This window comes from Schistocerca piceifrons, chromosome 7 (genome assembly GCF_021461385.2).
Source record: "Schistocerca piceifrons isolate TAMUIC-IGC-003096 chromosome 7, iqSchPice1.1, whole genome shotgun sequence".
Classification (NCBI taxonomy): Eukaryota; Metazoa; Arthropoda; class Insecta; order Orthoptera; family Acrididae; genus Schistocerca; species Schistocerca piceifrons.
In genome coordinates, this window is record NC_060144.1 from 198,656,843 (window position 1) to 198,678,155 (window position 21,313).

The following is a 21,313-nucleotide window of genomic DNA, read 5'->3' on the forward strand; positions in this document are numbered from 1 at the left end:
GGAGTACCTTAGTCAACTATATCTGTAGCAATTACATACTGTACACTGGAAGTCTCAGGGAGAATCAAATGAACAATTTTGTGAATTTTCATTTGCTGCTGCTTGTCTGGCCAACTCCTGCACTCCTGGAACACTTTCCAGAAGTGTCTCAGCATCTGGCCAGCATTGTCACTTCCTCAACCACTGCACTATTCTGATGTGGCGAGACAGCTATATGTTAATATTGCAACACACAGGAAACAGCAGAATATGTGTTTGCTAGGCAACAGGATTCCAGCACGATTTCAGCTCAGACTTCATTTTTATCAGTATAATTTATTTTCAACTTTTTATCCCTTTACCAACCCAATAAATTTCTCTTTTATTGAATGATTACATTAGGCAGGGACAATATGATGATCAAAGGCATACAGTTTATCTGTTACTCAAAAAAATTTACATTCAAGCATTTAACAAATACCCTCACCCTCACCCTCACTCTCCCCCTCACCCCATCCTCATCTGGAGATGCGAGTTACCTGCCCTTCCTTTTTAGCCTCCGCGTGCTATCCTCCACTCCTCCTAAAAAGCAAGCATAGTGTTGTGTATTTTCACATATGCCTAATGACAGAGTAAGTTTTTGCCTGCTTAAAGTAAGTACTAGCCAGAAACTGTGTTTCATAATTTTACAGATATCAAGCTTGTATAAACAAATAGTTACATTGTGCCAGTTGAATACATAATGCTGGTAAGGATTGCAGCTTGGCAGGTAGACTGCGAACCACTTCCCTCACCAACTCTCACCAACATCCATCCAACTACCACCTGTACCCTATTAATCACTGATAATGCACTTCCCTATACACCAACTTCCCCCATCCCCATGGCCTCACTTCTATGAAACACTGCCTCTCCTAATGACCTTCCTTACACATCTAACTAATTACAGGTTCACATAATAAATACTTCTCCTTTGACAGAAGGATACATAAAAAACTAGCTTATCCGTGGCTGTGCTCGCATATCAGTTGTTTTGTTATGATGGATGATGGGGACTCAGTAAATTATTGTATGTGCAATAATTTCAGCTGCCTTCATGTGTTTGTCTGTTTGGGTCACCATAACTTGTGATTAGCGATCCCCCTGGCCACCTCTATTGCCCCAACACGCAAGCAACATGGCGACACACGCAGCAACGCTGCCAAACGGAGCATGCGGAGAGGTGTGGGCATGAGTGTGAATCTATCTATCGAGCTACCTAGTTACTATACTTTATACAACTTGTACATTATGCAACAAATTCAATAATTATTTCACAGTTTACATTCACTGAAGTAAAAAAAAAAATATGTTCCATTCCCTACTTTACCATCTTATGGGTTGGTATTCCCCCCCCCCCGAAAGTAAACTATGTTCTTCCTCAGAATTCAAAATTGGTTCAGTGATTTAGTCATGGAAAGATAACACACATTTGTATTTCCAATATTAGTATGGATTCACAGCATTGCTGTGGGCACCTGCATGGCACCCTCCTATGCCAATCTGTTTATGGGCCATGTAGAGGAAACCATCATAGCCTGCCAAAACCCCTACCCGATGTCTGGGTCAGGCTCACAGAGGGTATCTTTCATGACCTGAACACAGGGCCTAGGCATCATACTCATATTCCTCCACAGCCTCATTATCTTCTTTCCCATCCACTTCCCTTAGTCCTTCTCAGCCAATCATACCACACTGCTGGATGTTGGCCTCCACAGGTTGGCAGAAGCTTGAAAATTTCATAAGAGGAAAAAAAATGTGCATACATAGAGACAAGACAAACATTTAAATAATTTTTGAAACTTGTTTCTTTGGTCAAGAAGATATTATCTTGTTGTTGTTGTTGTTGTGGTCTTCAGTCCTGAGACTGGTTTGATGCAGCTCTCCATGCTACTCTATCCTGTGCAAGCTTCTTCATCTCCCAGTACCTACTGCAACCTACATCCTTCTGAATCTGCTTAGTGTATTCATCTCTTGGTCTCCCTCTATGATTTTTACCCTCCACGGAGCCCTCCAATGCTAAATTTGTGATCCCTCGATGCCTCAAAACATGTCCTACCAACCGATCCCTTCTTCTAGTCAAGTTGTGCCATAAACTTCTCTTCTCCCCAATCCTATTCAATACCTCCTCATTAGTTACGTGATCTACCCACCTTATCTTCAGCATTATTCTGTAGCACCACATTTCGAAAGCTTCTATTCTCTTCTTGTCCAAACTAGTTATCGTCCATGTTTCACTTCCATACATGGCTACACTCCATACAAATACTTTCAGAAACGACTTCCTGACACTTAAATCTATACTCGATGTTAACAAATTTCTCTTCTTGAGAAACACTTTTCTTGCCATTGCCAGTCTACATTTTATATCCTCTCTACTTCGGCCATCATCGGTTATTTTACTCCCTAAATAGCAAAACTCCTTTACTACTTTAAGTGTCTCATTTCCTAATCTAATTCCCTCAGCATCACCCGACTTAATTTGACTACATTCCATTATCCTCGTTTTGCTTTTGTTGATGTTCATCTTATATCCTCCTTTCAAGACACTGTCCATTCCGTTCAACTGCTCTTCCAAGTCCTTTGCTGTCTCTGACAGAATTACAATGTCATCGGCGAACCTCAAAGTTTTTACTTCTTCTCCATGAATTTTAATACCTACTCCGAATTTTTCTTTTGTTTCCTTTACTGCTTGCTCAATATACAGATTGAATAACATCGGGGAAAGGCTACAACCCTGTCTCACTCCTGTCCCAACCACTGCTTCCCTTTCATGTCCCTCGATTCTTATAACTGCCATCTGGTTCCTGTACAAATTGTAAATAGCCTTTCGCTCCCTGTATTTTACCCCTGCCACCTTCAGAATTTGAAAGAGAGTATTCCAGTTAACATTGTCAAAAGCTTTCTCTAAGTCTACAAATGCTAGAAACGTAGGTTTGCCTTTTCTTAATCTTTCTTCTAAGATAAGTCGTAAGGTCAGTATTGCCTCACGTGTTCCAACATTTCTACGGAATCCAAACCGATCTTCCCCGAGGTCGGCTTCTACCAGTTTTTCCATTCGTCTATAAAGAATTTGTGTTAATATTTTGCAGCTGTGACTTATTAAACTGATAGTTCGGTAATTTTCACATCTGTCAACACCTGCTTTCTTTGGGATTGGAATTATTATATTCTTCTTGAAGTCTGAGGGTATTTCGCCTGTCTCATACATCGTGCTCACCAGATGGTAGAGTTCTGTCATGACTGGCTCTCCCGAGGCCATCAGTAGTTCTAATGGAATGTTGTCTACTCCCGGGGCCTTGTTTCGACTCAGGTCTTTCAGTGCTCTGTCAAACTCTTCACGCAGTATCTTATCTCCCATTTCGTCTTCATCTACATCCTCTTCCATTTCCATAATATTGTCCTCAAGTACATCGCCCTTGTATAAACCCTCTATATACTCCTTCCACCTTTCTGCCTTCCCTTCTTTGCTTAGAACTGGGTTGCCATCTGAGCTCTTGATATTCATACAAGTGGTCCTCTTCTCTCCAAAGGTCTCTTTAATTTTCCTGTAGGCAGTATGTATCTTACCCCTAGTGAGACAAGCCGCTATATCCTTACATTTCTCCTCTAGCCATCCCTGCTTAGCCATTTTGCACTTCCTGTCGATATCATTTTTGAGACGTTTGTATTCCTTTTTGCCTGCTTCATTTACTGCATTTTTATATTTTCTCCTTTCATCAATTAAATTCAATATTTCTTCTGTTACCCAAGGATTTCTATTAGCCCTTGTCTTTTTACCTACTTGATCGTCTGCTGCCTTCACTACTTCATCCCTCAGAGCTATATTATCTTATAAACTCTTAAACTAAGTGTTTGGAAAAAGCAGATCCTTGAACCAGTCATACAACAAGATGTATCTCCCCACACTGGAAGGAATGGGATACAACACACAGCCGAAGCTAGAACAGTCTAACAAATAATTCAATATCACCCCTGAGTTTTGCAGTGTCTTTGAAAAGTCTACCTTGAGCCCTGGGAAATATTTCACGCAAGGAATAGACTTGATTTTTCCATAGGCTTATTTTATATTTGAAAACATTGAACTTGTCTGCTATATATGTGACCGTACATTCTTCCCCTGGATTGAGAAGTTTAGGGAATTTATTTAATTGGCTATATTGACTGTAAAAGTGAGGTCAGAAATCCACTAAATGATCACAGTTGTTTGCCACCCTCTTCCCCACTGTGGCACTGTGTGTCAGACCAAACTCGAACTCAGAACCTTTTCCTTTCACTGGCAAGTGCTCTGGTGTTGTAACAGCATTCCAATGAATGATTTTTATAGCACATAGTAAAGTGGAATATTAACAACTCAACTTGGCCTTCAATGTCAGGCCCAGTAGTCAAGCAGCAAAGCCCAGAAACTGAAAGATCATGAGGCTGAATCCTTGTCAGACCAGGCAATATTTCAGTTGGCCTTTAACTGAACCATCACGTCGCAATGATGTGAATATTTGCAGGAATGATACATAGTATGGATTCAGTGTTAAATTGTAGGTCTCCTTTCCCGTGAGGATTACTGGGATAGATTAGGGGCACACAAGTCATCGAAGTTGCATCCATTTTGAACATTTGCACAGCCTTTTGAACTGCTCATAATAATAATAATAATGTTGTTGTTGTTGTTGTTGTTGTTGTGGTCTTCAGTCCTGAGACTGGTTTGATGCAGCTCTCCATGCTACTCTATCCTGTGCAAGCTTTTTCATCTCCCAGTACCTACTGCAACCTACATCCTTCTGAATCTGCTTAGTGTATTCATCTCTTGGTCTCCCTCTACGATTTTTACCCTCCACGCTGCCCTCCAATACTAAATTGGTGATCCCTTGATGCCTCAGAACATGTCCTACCAACCGATCCCTTCTTCTGGTCAAGTTGTGCCACAAACTTCTCTTCTCCCCAATCCTATTCAATACTTCCTCATTAGTTATGTGATCTACCCATCTAATCTTCAGCATTCTTCTGTAGCACCACATTTCGAAAGCTTCTATTCTCTTCTTGTCCAAACTATTTATCGTCCATGTTTCACTTCCATACGTGGCTACATTCCATACAAATACTTTCAGAAATGACTTCCTGACACTTAAATCAATACTGGATGTTAACAAATTTCTCTTCTTCAGAAACGCTTTCCTTGCCATTGCCAGCCTACATTTTATATCCTCTCTACTTCGACCATCATCAGTTATTTTGCTCCCCAAATAGCAAAACTCCTTTACTACTTTAAGTGCCTCATTTCCTACTCTAATTCCCTCAGCATCACCCGACTTAATTAGGCTACATTCCATTATCCTTGTTTTGCTTTTGTTGATGTTCATCTTATATCCTCCTTTCAAGACACTGTCCATTCCGTTCAACTGTTCTTCCAAGTCCTTTGCTGTCTCTGACAGAATTACAATGTCATCGGCGAACCTCAAAGTTTTTACTTCTTCTCCATGAATTTTAATACCTACTCCGAATTTTTCTTTTGTTTCCTTTACTGCTTGCTCAATATACAGATTGAACAACATCGGGGAGAGGCTACAACCCTGTCTTACTCCCTTCCCAACCACTGCTTCCCTTTCATGTCCCTCGACTCTTATAATTGCCATCTGGTTTCTGTACAAATTGTAAATAGCCTTTCGCTCCCTGTATTTTACCCCTGCCACCTTTAGAATTTGAAAGAGAGTATTCCAGTCAACATTGTCAAAAGCTTTCTCTAAGTCTACAAATGCTAGAAACATAGGTTTGCCTGTTCTTAATCTAGCTTCTAAGATAAGTCGTAAGGTCAGTATTGCCTCACGAGTTCCAGTGTTTCTACGGAATCCAAACTGATCTTCCCCGAGGTTGGCTTCTACTAGTTTTTCCATTCGTCTGTAAAGAATTCGTGTTAGTATTTTGCAGCTGTGACTTATTAAGCTGATAGTTCGGTAATTTTCACATCTGTCAGCACCTGCTTTCTTTGGGATTGGAATTATTATATTCTTCTTGAAGTCTGAGGGTATTTCGCCTGTTTCATACATCTTGCTCACCAGATGGTAGAGTTTTGTCAGGACTGGCTCTCCCACGGCCGCCAGTAGTTCCAATGGAATATTGTCTACTCCGGGGGCCTTGTTTCGACTCAGGTCTTTCAGTGCTCTGTCAAACTCTTCACGCAGTATCATATCTCCCATTTCATCTTCATCTACATCCTCTTCCATTTCCATAATATTGTCCTCAAGTACATCGCCCTTGTATAGACCCTCTATATACTCCTTCCACCTTTCTGCTTTCCCTTCTTTGCTTAGAACTGGGTTTCCATCTGAGCTCTTGATATTCATACAAGTGGTCCTCTTCTCTCCAAAGGTCTCTTTAATTTTCCTGTAGGCGGTATCTATCTTACCCCTAGTGAGATAGGCCTCTACATCCTTACATTTGTCCTCTAGCCATCCCTGCTTAGCCATTTTGCACTTCCTGTCGATCTCATTTTTGAGACGTTTATATTCCTTTTTGCCTGTTTCACTTACTGCATTTTTATATTTTCTCCTTTCATCAATTAAATTCAATATTTCTTCTGTTACCCAAGGATTTCTACTAGCCCTCGTCTTTTTACCTACTTGATCCTCTGCTGCCTTCACTACTTCATCCCTCAAAGTTACCCATTCTTCTTCTACTGTATTTATTTCCCCCATTCCTGTCAATTGCTCCCTTACGCTCTCCCTGAATCTCTGTACAACCTCTGGTTCTTTCAGTTTATCCAGGTCCCATCTCCTTAAATTCCCACCTTTTTGCAGTTTCTTCAGTTTTAATCTACAGGTCATAACCAATAGATTGTGGTCAGAGTCCACATCTGCCCCTGGAAATGTCTTGCAATTTAAAACCTGGTTCCTAAATCTCTGTCTTACCATTATATAATCTATCTGATACCTTTTAGTATCTCCAGGGTTCTTCCATGTATACAACCTTCTTTCATGATTCTTAAACCAAGTGTTAGTTATGATTATGTTGTGCTCTGTGCAAAATTCTACCAGGCGGCTTCCTCTTTCATTTCTGTCCCCCAATCCATATTCACCTACTATGTTTCCTTCTCTCCCTTTTCCTACACTCGAATTCCAGTCACCCATGACTATTAAATTTTCGTCTCCCTTCACTATCTGAATAATTTCTTTTATTTCATCATACATTTCTTCAATTTCTTCGTCATCTGCAGAGCTAGTTGGCATATAAACTTGTACTACTGTAGTAGGTGTGGGATTCGTATCTATCTTGGCCACAATAATGCGTTCACTATGCTGTTTGTAGTAGCTTACCCGCATTCCTATTTTCCTATTCATTATTAAACCTACTCATGCATTACCCCTATTTGATTTTGTGTTTATAACCCTGTAGTCACCTGACCAGAAGTCTTGTTCCTCCTGCCACCGAACTTCACTAATTCCCACTATATCTAACTTCAACCTATCAATTTCCCTTTTTAAATTTTCTAACCTACCTGCCCGATTAAGGGATCTGACATTCCACGCTCCGATCCGTAGAACGCCAGTTTTATTTCTCCTGATAACGACATCCTCTTGAGTAGTCCCCGCCCGGAGATCCGAATGGGGGACTATTTTACCTCCGGAATATTTTACCCAAGAGGACGCCATCATCATGTACTCATACAGTAAAGCTGCATGCCCTCGGGAAAAATTACGGCTGTAGTTTCCCCTTGCTTTCAGCCGTTCGCAGTACCAGCACAGCAAGGCCGTTTTGGTTATTGTTACAAGGCCAGATCAGTCAATCATCCAGACTGTTGCCCTTGCAACTACTGAAAAGGCTGCTGCCCCTCTTCAGGAACCACACGTTTGTCTAGCCTCTCAACAGATACCCCTCCGTTGTGGTTGCACCTACGGTACGGCTATCTGTATCGCTGAGGCACGCAAGCCTCCCCACCAACGGCAAGGTCCATGGTTCATGGGGGGGGATAATAATAATAATAACAATTATTATTATTATTATTATTATTATCATTATTATTTTTTTATGCATGGCCTTCAGAAATATGTTCAAGTGAACTAACTCCCATTCAACAAGGCAGAGGGACCTATTTGTCAGGCTGGAATGTCTACTACAATTTTCTAGCAGTGACCAGCTGCAAATTTCCTTTTCTTCCTACACCGAAGTGTGAGAGGAGTGCATGCATTCACAGAGTACTGTTTAACTAAGCCTATGTTAACATCCTATGCATTAAAACTTCTTGGCAGATTAATACTGTGTGACAGACTGAACTCAAACTCTGGATCTTTTCCTGTCACAGGCAAGTGCTCTATGAACTGAGCTAGCCATGCAAGACTCACAACCCATATTCACTGCTTCACTTCCGCCAGTACCTCATCCCCTACCTTCCAAACTCCACAGAAGCTCTCCTGTGAAACTTGCAAGACTAGAACTACTGAAAGAACAGATATTGCAGAGATACGGCCTGGAGGATGTCTCCAGAACAAAATTTTCACTCTGTAGGTATGCACTGACGTGAAATTTCCTGGCAGATTAGAAGTGTGGACCGAGATTCAAACTCAGGACCTCTGCCTTTCGAGTCTTGGTCCGGCACACAGTTTTAATCTCCCAGGAAGCTTCATATCAGTGCACACACTGCTGCAGAGTGAAAATTTCATTCCTATGGATTAATATTGGGGGATACAGTACTCACCCAAGATCATCTTAAAAATGCTGTTAAAGAAATTAAAGAATTTTATGTACAGTTTCATAGATAATACATTTACTACTTAATTTTGTTGTAAATAGTCTGTCTCATTTTCTTTGTGATATCCATTTCTTTGGCATATCTGCCATGGTTGAAGCCATATTCCTCTGTCTTAGGTGCAAGAATATGCCTTGATTCACAGCTAAAATCCCAAAGATCAAAGAAAACAAACACTTCCTGTAAAAATCTACATTGTATGATCAGTAGTCAAATATCAACAGGAATAATGGTTTTCAAAACACAGCAAGTGAATGATTTCAGGATTAAAATCATTCTTGCAGACAATCCATTTCAGAGGTTGAAATTCTTCTATGTTGGTACTTATTGTTTTGTTTCAGCCTGTGAGGCAGTGTAATACAGCCTGAAATCACGTGAAGGTCTTCTCTGTCAATCATTTGCCACAGTTATGTCTTAAGCAAAGCACAAAATAAGCATCCTCGTTCTACTATGTCACTACTAGAACGATCATTTTATGGTTTGCACTGATTGCACAAGCATGGTGGGATTCCATCAGCACACCACAACCTTTAAGCTGCTTCACAGATAGAAGTTGCATAGCTTCAAATCCAGAAAATATGCTGGTCAATCCATACCTTTGCTAGACACATCTGAGTAGTCCAATGCAATGATTCAGACATTGAAAACACATAAACAAAATGTGTTTCTGGGAGTCATCTATGACATCATGGACATCCACAAATGTAAAAAGATTAAAAACATCAAACAATGGAAAATCCAGGATGGCTCCAGCTGCCACAGGCTGTGGTCATATGTGTGTGTGTGTGTGTGTGTGTGTGTGTGTGTGTGTGTGTGTGCGTGCGTGCGTGCGCGCGTGCGTGCGTGTGTGTGTGTGTGGGTGCGCGAGCGCGCGCTCTTGTGCGTGTGTATTTTCGACAAAGGACTTGTTGGCTGGAAGCTCACTTTCCGATAGTCTTTCTGTTGTGCCTATCTGCGACTCAGCATCTCCATTATATGGTGGGTAGCAACTATTCTTTTCGTAAGATTAAAAGTATCCAAGAAAGAGACACCAATAATTTTGTGTACTTTCATTTGATAATGTCTTGTGGAGAAACGCGAGATTAAAAGTATTCAAGACAAAGAAACCACTAATGAAATTTATCATAACTACTTTAGGTTTTTGCGGATTTTAGGGACATTATAAGGCTTATTCTACTGCCTTGTTCAGAATAAAGTACATCAGGCTGGTTAAAATAAGAAACACCTGGTTTGAAACCACCTGTGAAACCCTGCATAGTGTGATGCGTGGGACATGTGTACAATGAAATATTAACCTAGTCATGGGCATCACATATAATCACTTTCATAACTTATGGATGACAGTTAATGGATCTAATGATGCCTGTACTGGATAACTCCACAGTGAGATTGTAAATGCATCCATCAGTATCTTTCTTTCCTTAGATCTGCAAAATTCTGTTTAAAGAAAAAGATCTCCTCATGGAAATATGCTTAATTTGAGAACCATAAGCAAACTGTCCCACAGTTTCCCTCTTCAGTTAGTTGCTACATTGAATTTGCAAACTGCAGTTGGGTATCCTTTGAAGCAATTTGAATCAGCTGCTTCCTGAATCAGATGCTTTATTTTCTTTTTGTATCAAAAAATTTTAAAGGCAGCTGTGCAATATTTTGTGCGCTGCTGTTTTACTCAATGAGCATGAAGCTATAGTGCTACAGATTCATCTCCTTGGACATGATGTATGATATTCTTCATGGTTTTCACATATGGTATGGTGAAGAACAATAGCAGATACCCAATTTGCTCTCCAACTCATCTGCAACCGAACAACTTTGTGTGAATTTCTAAACGAACTGTTTTATCGTACTCAGATGTGGTATGTTCTTGACATTAGATATTGTATGTGTGCACTGGAAACCCATTTGCATTGTTGTACTTTTATGCATTTGTCAGCACATCTAATAACTGGCATTTATGGACTGACATTTACAAAGGAAGATGAGGTGTGAGGCTCACAAGGAAAGAATGACGTACATTCAACCAGTTTCACAGGATCTGTAGCTACAGCAATGACCTGCTGTTTCCAAACCTTCCTGCCTATCACAACACTTTCTGCTACCACTACACTTCGCATTCAAGCAAGTTGTCATCCGTGCTGATTATTTGTTCTGAACTATGATTTTGTTGTTTGTTTCTCATTTTTCTATTATTTGTTGTGTGATACTGAACAAAGTCAGAAGACAGTTTGTCAAACATTGCGAATGGATATGTACGACATCACTATCTTGAATAGGGAGTGTGGTACCAAGCAGTTGAGAGAAATGCCTTGCATATATACACCAACTTCAAGGAAAAAAGGTTGATGGTGCCTCCCTTCTCCCTGTTAACAGAATGATAACTGTTGTTAAGACTGGCAAGGAAATGTTCGTGAAAGAGATGGTAACTGGAAAGTCATCCAAGCTAGAAATTTCCTGGAAATAGCGACTGAACAGATAAGAAGATTAGTATCACCGACCACCGGTTCATTTACCAATGATGAGATATGACCTCAAGTTTCATCATCATCATCATCATCATCATTATTAATATTATTCCCCCCATGAATCATGGGCCTTACCGTTGGTGGGGAGGCTTGCATGCCTCAGCAATTCAGATAGCTGTACCATAGGTGCAACCACAATGAAGGGGTATCTGTTGACAGGCCACACAAACGTGTGGTTCCTGAAGAGGGGCAACGGCCTTTTCAGTAGCTGGAGGGGCAACAGTCTGGATGATTGACTGATCTGGCCTTGTAACACTAACCAAAACGGCCTTGCTGTGCTGGCACTGCGAATGGCTGAAAGCAAGGGGAAACTACAGCCGTAATTTTTCCCGAGGGCATACAGCTTTACTGTATGGTAAAATAGTCCCCCATTCGGATCTCTGGGCGGGGACTACTCAGGAGGACATCGTTAGCAGGAGTAAGAAAAGTGACGTTTTACGGACCAGAGCATGGAATGTCAGATCCCTTACTCAGGCAGGTAGGTTAGAAAATTTAAAAAGGGAAGTGGATAGCTTAAAGTTAGATGTAGTGGGAATTAGTGAAGTTCGGTGGCAGAAGAAATAAGACTTCTGGTCAGGTGAATACAGGGTTATAAATACAAAATCAAATAGGTGTTATCCAGGAGTAGGTTTAATAATGCATTTAAAAAAAATAGGAATAGTAAGTGAATATGGAATGGGGGTAAGGAATGAAAGAGGAAGCCACCTGGTAGAATTTTGCACAGAGCATAACTTAATCATAGCTAATACTTGGTTCAAGAATCATGAAAGAAGGTTGTATACATGGAAGAGGCCTGGAGATACTGGAAGGTTTCACATAGATTATATAATGGTAAGACAGAGATTTAAGAAACAGTTTTAAATTGTAAGACATTTCCAGAGGCAGATGTGGACTCTGACCACAATTTATTGGTTATGAACTGTAGATTAAAACTGAAGAAACTGCAAAAAGGTGGAAATCTAAGAAGATGGGACCTGGATAAACTGACAGAACCATATGTTGTAGAGACTTTCAGGGAACGATTGACAAGAAGGGGGGAAAGAAATACAGTAGAAGAAGAATAGGTAGCTTTGAGAGATGAAATAGTGAAGGCAGCAGAGGATCAAGTAGGCAATAAGACGAGGGCTACTAAAAATCCTTGGGTAACAGAAGAAACATTGAATTTAATTGATGAAAGGAGAAAATATAAAAGTGCAGTAAATGAAGCAAGCAAAAAGGAATACAAACGTCTCAAAAATGAGATCAACAGGAAGTGCAAAATGGCTAATCAGGGATGGCTAAAGGACAAATGTAAGGATGTAGTGGCATGTATCACTAGGGGTAAGATAGATACTGCCTTACAAGAAAATTAGAGAGGTCTTTGGAGAAAAGAGAACCACTTGTATGAATATCAAGAGTTTGGATGGAAAATCAGTCCTATGCAAAGAAGAGAAAGCAGAAAGGTGGAAGGAGCATAAAGGGGGTCTATACAAGGGCGATGTACTTGAGAACAATATTATGGAAATGGAAGAGGATGTAGATGAAGATGAAATGGAAGATATGATACTACATGAAGAGTTCGACAGAGCACTGAAAGACCTGAGTCGAAACAAGGTCCCGGGAGTAGACAACATTCCATTAGAACTACTGACAGCCTTGGGAGAGCCAGTCCTGACAAAACTCTACCATCTGGTGAGCAAGATGTATGAGACAGGCGAAATACCCTCAGACTGCCACTCTCCCCATGTCCCCTTCCCCACTCCACCTGCCTCCACCCCTCACACCAGACGAGCTGCAGTGCTGCCACCATGTAGTCAGCTGATTTAATGTAGCAGTGCCAAGGTGTGTGTGTGTGTGTGTGTGTGTGTGTGTGTGTGTGTGTGTGTGTGTGTGTGTGCATTTGGATTTTCCATTGTATAGTTTATTGACAAGTATAAGAGAACACACAAACAAGAAATAGAAAACTGAAAACAGCACATACAAAAGTAAATGAAATATGGAGCAAATATTTGACAAAAAAAAAATAAGAGAGTGAAACTAGTGAAAATATGAACAGACATGTTGGAGCTAAAGAGTGTTTCATGAACTTATAATATAAAATGACCTTTCTTAGGAATCTAAAAACAAGAAAAAGAGAGACAGAAAGAATATAACATCATGAAAACATGCGTTAAGCAACATGTCACTCAAAACTCAGCATCGACATGCATCATTGGATACACAGAAGAGCTAACTACAAGCAGAAATGAATGAAGTAAATGAGAGGAATGCATTAACAACTATAATGAACAACTACAAAGTGTATTGCACTTAGTGATATTACAATAAAGTGCAGCCAAGTTCTATGAAATAGGTTCAGGGTATATTCTGTATGTTAAACAATGGATGAACAAAACTAATAATCACAAATCTTAAGACTCTACATACTACTAGGTATAACATGTAAATATGATCCTTTTTACCTGCACCGCTGCTTGGCTAGTGGGCACAGAGGCAGAGGAAGAAACAACTTGGCCACCTCCCATCGCAACAGTATTGGTCTGTGACAGCATGATACCAGGTGCCTGTGGTTGTCCTTGTGTGGCCCCTGGTGGTTGCTGGACACCTCCAGGTGCACTCATGGGAGCAGGAAGCGGAGGGGCACCCTGCTGTGGTCCATTGACAACCAGCAGTTATGATGCGCAACTATCACTGGGCCAAACACTAATATGGCTACATAACCCTACGTAACTACTGACACCACAATGGCATTTCAGTGAAACAACACTAGCTAAGTTTCTAGAGTGACAGACAGCACACCCGTTTTTTGTGTATCCACCTGAATTATGGATGTCATTTTGCACAAATTTTGGTAACACCTCTCGTTATCTTCGTAAGGTGCTGCAAGCACTAATGTTGGTTATACTCACTGTTGATTAAGTCCAAACAACAAATATAAACACAACAGTGCTGAAAACACCTGTCAGAATAACAAGTGCAGCAGACAAAATATTGTTCAAAATGAAAGCATTAACTAGGCTAGATGTTCAAAAAAATGTCTACTGACACCAAATTATTTCCCTGTCTCTGCATCACTCATTCTCATACTTGCACAATGTTGGCTACATGCACAACAGGCTTAATCTCACTGTATACAGAATAACCAAATTTTAAGTGGTGCAGGTTTAAGTACAATCCAGCATATATAAGCATTTCAAGGTAACAGCATCTACCTATAAGCTCCCATGTATTTTAATGAGTTCTACTGGTGTATACTGCCATATATCACTGTGGAGCAATGCATGTGTCTGTATTAGTTGCAACTAGTCTATATCCCCGAAACATCTCCTCCTCATTGGGATTCATGGAACATGAAGAATCAGTGTGTGTGTGTGTGTGTGTGTGTGTGTGTGTGTGTGTGTGTGCGCGAGTGTGTGTGTACTTGTATGTGTGTGTCTGTGATCCTCTAGCAATCATTAAAAAAACAGTCATAAAATACAATTCCGTTTTCCCATTTTTTCTGTTACAAAGTCATCAATATATGATGAAAGAAAAACATACCTGTCCCTGCCTTATTAGTGCCTGGCTTGACTTTGATTGCTGTATGACACGACGGAGACGATCCACAAATGTTGTCTGATCATTAGGGATAAACCCTAGGTATGCACGCTTCTCTGCTGTGTACAGGAGGATAAGTACTTTGATGTCACAAGCTGATGTTGGTGACATGCTCGTGAAATGAACACAGCCTGCCTGAAACACCATAAAGTTTACAACACTATGTGTACCAAATATATATTAGCTACATGTTGTTATGTTTTTAAGGAAATGTGTTAGGCACACTTTTTGAACTTGATCTATGTAAATGTTGCTTCTGATGCTTCCATGTGGGACAGAGCATGAGGCGTAATTTTTAATATGAGACTGGTCAACATGAGAAAAAAAATAAAAACAGAAAAGTGATGCACGCGGTGACCACATTATGAAACTTTTAATCAATGCATTTGCTGTCAGGAAGACGTAGATTGAAAATACCAAGCAGTAATGGAAATTAGTACCAGAACTGGGAAAAAGAGAGATGTCATTCCAATCCATAGGTCAAGAATGACAGGAATCAGGTGATGGTATACTAGCAGAGGTTAAAATATAGCTAGTAATATAGTAGTATAAAGTTACACTTTAAGTAGTTGAAGGATACACATTGATATATGGTAACTCACAGAACCACAACCCACTCTGGTGGGCAAAGAAAGGTGTCACTAATGCCAGCCAGTCGCCAATACAACTCATCTATTTTTCCACCTCTGCTGTTGATGGGTGGTGGATGGTGGGGATCGACTACTCAAAAGAGGCACCACTGCAAATGTGTCACGTAGAATGTCAGTGCAGGGGTCCTCCTAGTGCCACCTGTGCCAGGCTTCACTATGTCCGTCTATTTATGTGGCTGCTGCTAGCCAGCTGCTCAGCCCTTTTTGTCTTTGCTCGTACTACTGCGTATGGATTGTTCTTTGAATACAAAATTATTGCTGTTATACTAAATTACTCTTGTGGTTTGTTCTTTAGGACTGTATACTATGTTTGTGACACTTGTATTGAACTTGAACTGTAAAATATATCAGTCAACTTGTGTGGCACAATATTATTTATGCTATGAGTTAAAAAGTAAGTACCAAAGAGGATGGGATGCTATTATTTGTGTGGTCCCAGACAAGGAAGTACGGCAAATTAGCCCGACAATTTGACGACCTCACCTTGGATGGTGGGGATTTTAAGGTCACACAAAACTGACAACCTGAAATTGCCCCTTATCCAATTCCAAAGTCAGGGCAACTCTTCATCACTCTCTCACGTGGGCAGTATTTTTAAAAAATTGACCGGGCTAAAAGTTACCTGCAGCTGCCCCTTGATCAAGAATCACAGAAGACACCCCTTGATGAAGAATCACAGAAGACATTGGTTGTCAACACGCCACATGGTCTTTATAAGTTTTAATGTTTGGTTTTCGGCATGGCACTTTCTCAATAGTTCCTCAAACAATTGCTTACAGATGTTCTAGACTGCATTAATTATTTAGATGATGATGTTGTCACTGGGGCCACAAATGAGGAACATTTACAGAATCTGTTCTCACACAAGCCTTACTCTCCATGCCTTGCCTCACCACTTTCCAGCTGTGGAACCAGTTGGCAGTGGCTGCTGATGTCTCTGAATGGGACTTGGACACTGTATTAGCACAGTGCAATGTCAACATCTCTGAACAGCCTATGCTTTCAAAATGCTCAATGCCACCCAGCAGAAGTATTCCCATATAGGCAAGGTAGCACTTGTAATCTTTTTGCATTAAAAAAGTCCCACATTTTTCTCTATGTAGCCAAGTTCCACTTAATCACTGATCATAAGCCTTCGATAACACACTTTGACTCGGCTGCTAAGCCTCCTGATCAAGTGACCCATTGGTTCCAGCTATCAGCTCTTTTTCTCTGCAGATGTAATTATGATATGCAATTCTGAAATACCACTCAGCACACAAATGTTGATGCCCTTCGCACCACCCAATGGGCCCTGATCCAGTGTTCAGACAAGATGAGGCCCTTTGTTTCTACTTAGATAATGAGGGCAGCAAACTGTGGACTACTTTCTCATCAATGGATCATGAATCACTGGCACCTTGGGAAAGGGTACAATATTGCAGGGATGGCCAGATTAGGTACCCAGTCACGACTTTAACCCCCTATAGAACTATTTTCACCTCTGTCATAGGCTCAGTCTTGTGGACTGCACCTTATGATACGAAGACAAAAACCCTCCACAGGTGGTTCTTACACAACCCCATCAGCCAGATGTCCTGCATCTCCTGAATCATTTAGGGTGTGTGTCATACCAAGATGCTTCCCAGGCTCTATGTCTTGCAGCCTTGGGAGAGGATTCATCTTGATTTTGCCAGCCCTTTTCTGGACGCCATTTGGTTGATAGTCACTGACACTTACTCCCAGTTTTCCTATATTGTTAACCACTGCTCCACCGTTGTTAAGGTCATCATTAAGGCACCATATACAACAATAAACCTATTATAGAGGTGAAAACATTGCTGTTGGGGGGGAGGGGGGTTAGAGTTCCAATTGGGTAACTGATCTGGCCATCCCTGCAGGATGATGTGCTTTCTGCAGTACTGTACCCATGCTCTTCCCCATGGGAGGCCTTCCCTGCACAGCTGGGTCAGATAATGGGCCCCAGTTCTGAGAACAGCTTTTTGCCAGCAAAATGGCATTCAACACATCATGTCACCAGCTTTCCCATCCCCAATCCAATCAGAAAGCTGAGAGATTTGTTTGCACTTTCAAATCTCATATGAGAAAATATGTTGACCATTCGCTTACAAATGATGTTCTAGCCCTTTTTCCAAGTTCATACAGGGGTACACTGATGGACAAAAGGAAGGGGTGGGGGTGTAGAATCTGGCAGAGCTCTTTCATGGCCACCAGCTGTGCACACTCCTAAATTTCCAGCTGCTGAGACAAGTTACACTGCCCACTTCACCATCTCCAGACTTTACGGCAGGCACCCGAGTGTGAGTGCGGGGTTCTGAGCATCAGGACAAATGGATTCTGACAGTCATTTGAAGCTAATGAGTCACTGTGTGTTCATCTTGAACACAGATAAAAGGACAGTAACCAGTCATCAAAACCAACTCTACCTGCGACAGGTGGTCAACCATCTTCATCCCCAGTCACACTCCATGATGCTCCTCGCGACAATGCCATGTGTCATTTCTCTCCTTCTCCATCTCCTTCTATTCCCTCTTGAGCTCTGGAGTCTTCCCTTCCTCCTTATCTGCAGTCTAGTACATCACCCTGTGCACTCATCACTCTCCTTTCCTCAGTCATCTGTCGAGGACCAGACACCGGAGGAGCCACAGCAGGTGGTGCCACCAGACCGTCCCGAGCAGCATCTCCAACTGGGCACCCCAAACGTTTTGAGCCATACATGGAAATGGAGTGGCATCCAGCACCCTTCTCATCATCGCCATGACCCAGGTACTGGCAGCAAGTGGGCTCCTTCCGGCCACACGCCCCTGTGCTGGAAAACCGGGAGCTGGTCCAGCCTGCATGCCCTCTTGACACTTCCACAGACATCACTCTTGTCTGGCATGCCCATCGGCATAAGTAATGAATCTGGAAAGACTGCGTCAGTCGTCGAGCAGCCGCACGTGCAGCAGCATTGAGATAGATCAGTTATGCTGCGTTATTTTAGGAGGAGTAGGCATTCGCATCTTACAGTTTTTAAAGCAATAGACAACATTTCTATTGCTACCAATAATTACATAGGCACCCAAGTCATCTTGCATGGGCCATCAGTGTTTTGCGGTGCAGTTTTCAACTTTACTCTCGCTAACAAGGTTACGAATGAACATGGTAATGGCTCGGTCACCGTTGCTCTTGTACGTGGACCAGAAGTTGATAAAGTAAAAGGGCTAGATAATTTCAACGCACGTGATGTCATAGCTTATCGGACATTTCAGATTTGTGAAGTTTACAACAGAGATAAGGGTTCATCATATTACATGTCGACTATGCCTTTGGTTCTAAGGACCAGGAATCATCGTAAAATAAATGAATCGGAATCTGTCTCAGTGTGGGTGAAACGTGTTCTGGGAACAGCTTTTTGCCACTTTTTACAAGCAAAATGGCATTCAACACATCATGTCACCAGCTTTCCCATCCCCAATCCAATCAGGAAGCTCTTTTGACAACTGTAAAAAGATTGCACTCGTTCGTAAGTGTGTACGGCACTTATTGCAAGAAGACTGTCATGTAACTGTGTATGCAGTTTCAGAAGAACTTAATTTGAATGAAAGTTAGTGCTACCAGTACGACCCTCACACAAACAATCAAAGTGCTGAAGGGCAGATTCCTTGGTCACCAGCCTCGCAACAGGTCAAATGACAACCTTCAAGAACAAAGCGAATGTTGATCGCAATCTTTCATAGTGAAGGAGTAGTCCACCATGAGTATGCACCTCCAGGTCAAACAGTGAACCAAACTCTTTACAATGAAGTCTTGAAGTCTGCGACAAGCAATTAAATGTCATCAAACTAATTTGTGCTTTCTCAGAACTGGTTACTGTATGACAATGCAATACCCTATACTGCTTTCTTTATCTGTTACCAAGTATCTGGCCAGATATTCTGTTACTAACATCCCATATCTGCCATACTCACCCGACCTCACGCATTGTGATTTTTTTTGTTTCCACGAGTGAAAAGGCGACTGAAAGCAAAGCTTCATCAAGATATCACAGACATCCAATTGGCTGTGACAAATCAGCTTACAAGCATGACAGTTGAATATTTTCCTGCTTGCTTCCAAGACCTAAAGGAATGTTGGAAAATGAGTATAGACAGCCAGGGGGACTACTTTGAGGAGGAGCTAGGATCATTAATTGGTAAGTGCAATTCTCTAGCTAAAAAAAAAAGAGAGAGAGAGAGAGAGAGAGAGAGAGGGAAAACTGTTCTGGAATTTCTCTGATAAAGGGAGTATATGAATCAAACTAGAAACTAAAGCAGCTCCTCAAAAATATTAAAATACTCATTCCAGTTAAACTCACAATGGTTATTTAAAATCTGTTTTGGAGAGCACTTTCTGTTGTTCCAGACCAAATTTTAAATGAATAGTGTGTGTTTAATAAAAATGAGCATTTTAACATCTCTTAGGAGCTGCTCTAGTGATCTGATACTTTGACATTGTATGTTAAACATGTAATGCATTGATATGCTGAAACAAGTCATTCAGGTGTTTCCTTGTGGGAAAGAAGATAGTAAAACTGTGTCCTTGTGGCCCTTCCGAGCTCGTCCACAACACATCAGTAATCAAGAATGACAACAAGACAGAGCATGACCGAAGAAAGTGACCCCTGCTAACTGCAATGAACACAGCAGTGGTGATATGTTCCCTCTCAGTCCTTCACTTTTTTTTTTTTTTTTTTTTTTTTTTTTTTTTTGTTCACCTACAAGGGTCATTCAATAATTAAAGAGACAAATTGGTCTGGAGAAAAGAGCGTTTATTTTTACAAAACAATACTTTTTCTACTTTTCAACATAATCTCCTTGAACATTTATGCATTTGTTCCAACAGGCTACAAGCTTTTTTATTCCGGCTGCAAAGAACTCTTTATCGTGATGTTTGAACCAATTTCCCACAAACTTTTTCATGTCCTCGTTGTCCTGGAACTTCTTCCCACATAATGCCTCCTTCAGTACACCAATCAAATGGAAATCACTAGGTGCTAAATCATGACTGTAAGGGGGATGAGGCAGTACTTCCCAGACCATTTTGTCGATAGTTTCACAGGTTGGTTGAGCAATATGAGGACGTGTCTTGTCTTGCTGGAGAATCACACCTTTCCTCTGAGATCTGGGACATCTCTCTCTCATGGTTGGCTTCACCTAGTTTAAAAGCAAATCCGAGTAGTACTGGATGTTCATTGTACGCTGCTCTTTGAGGTAATCACAAAAAACTGGACCTTCAGCATCCCAAAAACCGTCAACATGGCTTTTCCTGCTGATGCTTGGGTTTTGAATTTTTTCTTGACAGGTGAGTTGGTGTGCTTCCACTCCACACTTTGTCTTTTTGATTCTTGCTCAGAACAGTGAACCCAGGTTTCATCACAAGTTAAAATTTTGTTGAGGAAGTGTTATCTCCTCTTTCATAACGTTCCTTTAACTCTGTGCACACTCCCAACCTTGTTTCCTTGTGTAGTTTTGTCAACTCCTTTTCGACCCATCTTGCACATGTTTTGTGGTACTTCAGCTTGTATAGATAATGTTACGAACTGTACCGGTACTAACTTGAACCTTAACAAGTATCATTTCCACAGTCACACAGTGGTAGGCACAAATAATGTCATCAATTCGACTTTCAAGTGAGGGAGTTGAAACTGCAACTGGTCGGTCAGAACAGTGTTCATCAGTCACTGAGCCGTGACCATTTTTGAACTGCTCTGAAAAAATTGCACAATTCATACAACCTTCACCATAAACTTTAGACATTCTACAGTATATATTCACTGGTTTCTCACCTTC

At 41.1% G+C, this 21,313-nt stretch overlaps 1 protein-coding gene across 4 annotated transcripts in view; it reads right to left on the minus strand.

The window, feature by feature from the left end:
* The window catches only part of LOC124805108 (mediator of RNA polymerase II transcription subunit 25), a 164,707-nt gene that overhangs the window by 46,256 nt on the left and 97,138 nt on the right, over nucleotides 1–21,313 (minus strand). For 3 of the 4 annotated variants that reach the window (XM_047265557.1, XM_047265558.1, XM_047265556.1), the window contains exons 12-13: nucleotides 14,797–14,988; nucleotides 13,719–13,904 (exon numbers count right to left, since the gene is read on the minus strand). In XM_047265557.1, the coding sequence (XP_047121513.1) occupies nucleotides 13,719–13,904; nucleotides 14,797–14,988 (378 nt within the window). The remainder of the gene's footprint in view (nucleotides 1–13,718; nucleotides 13,905–14,796; nucleotides 14,989–21,313) is intronic. The other variant, XM_047265559.1, reaches the window with a different exon arrangement.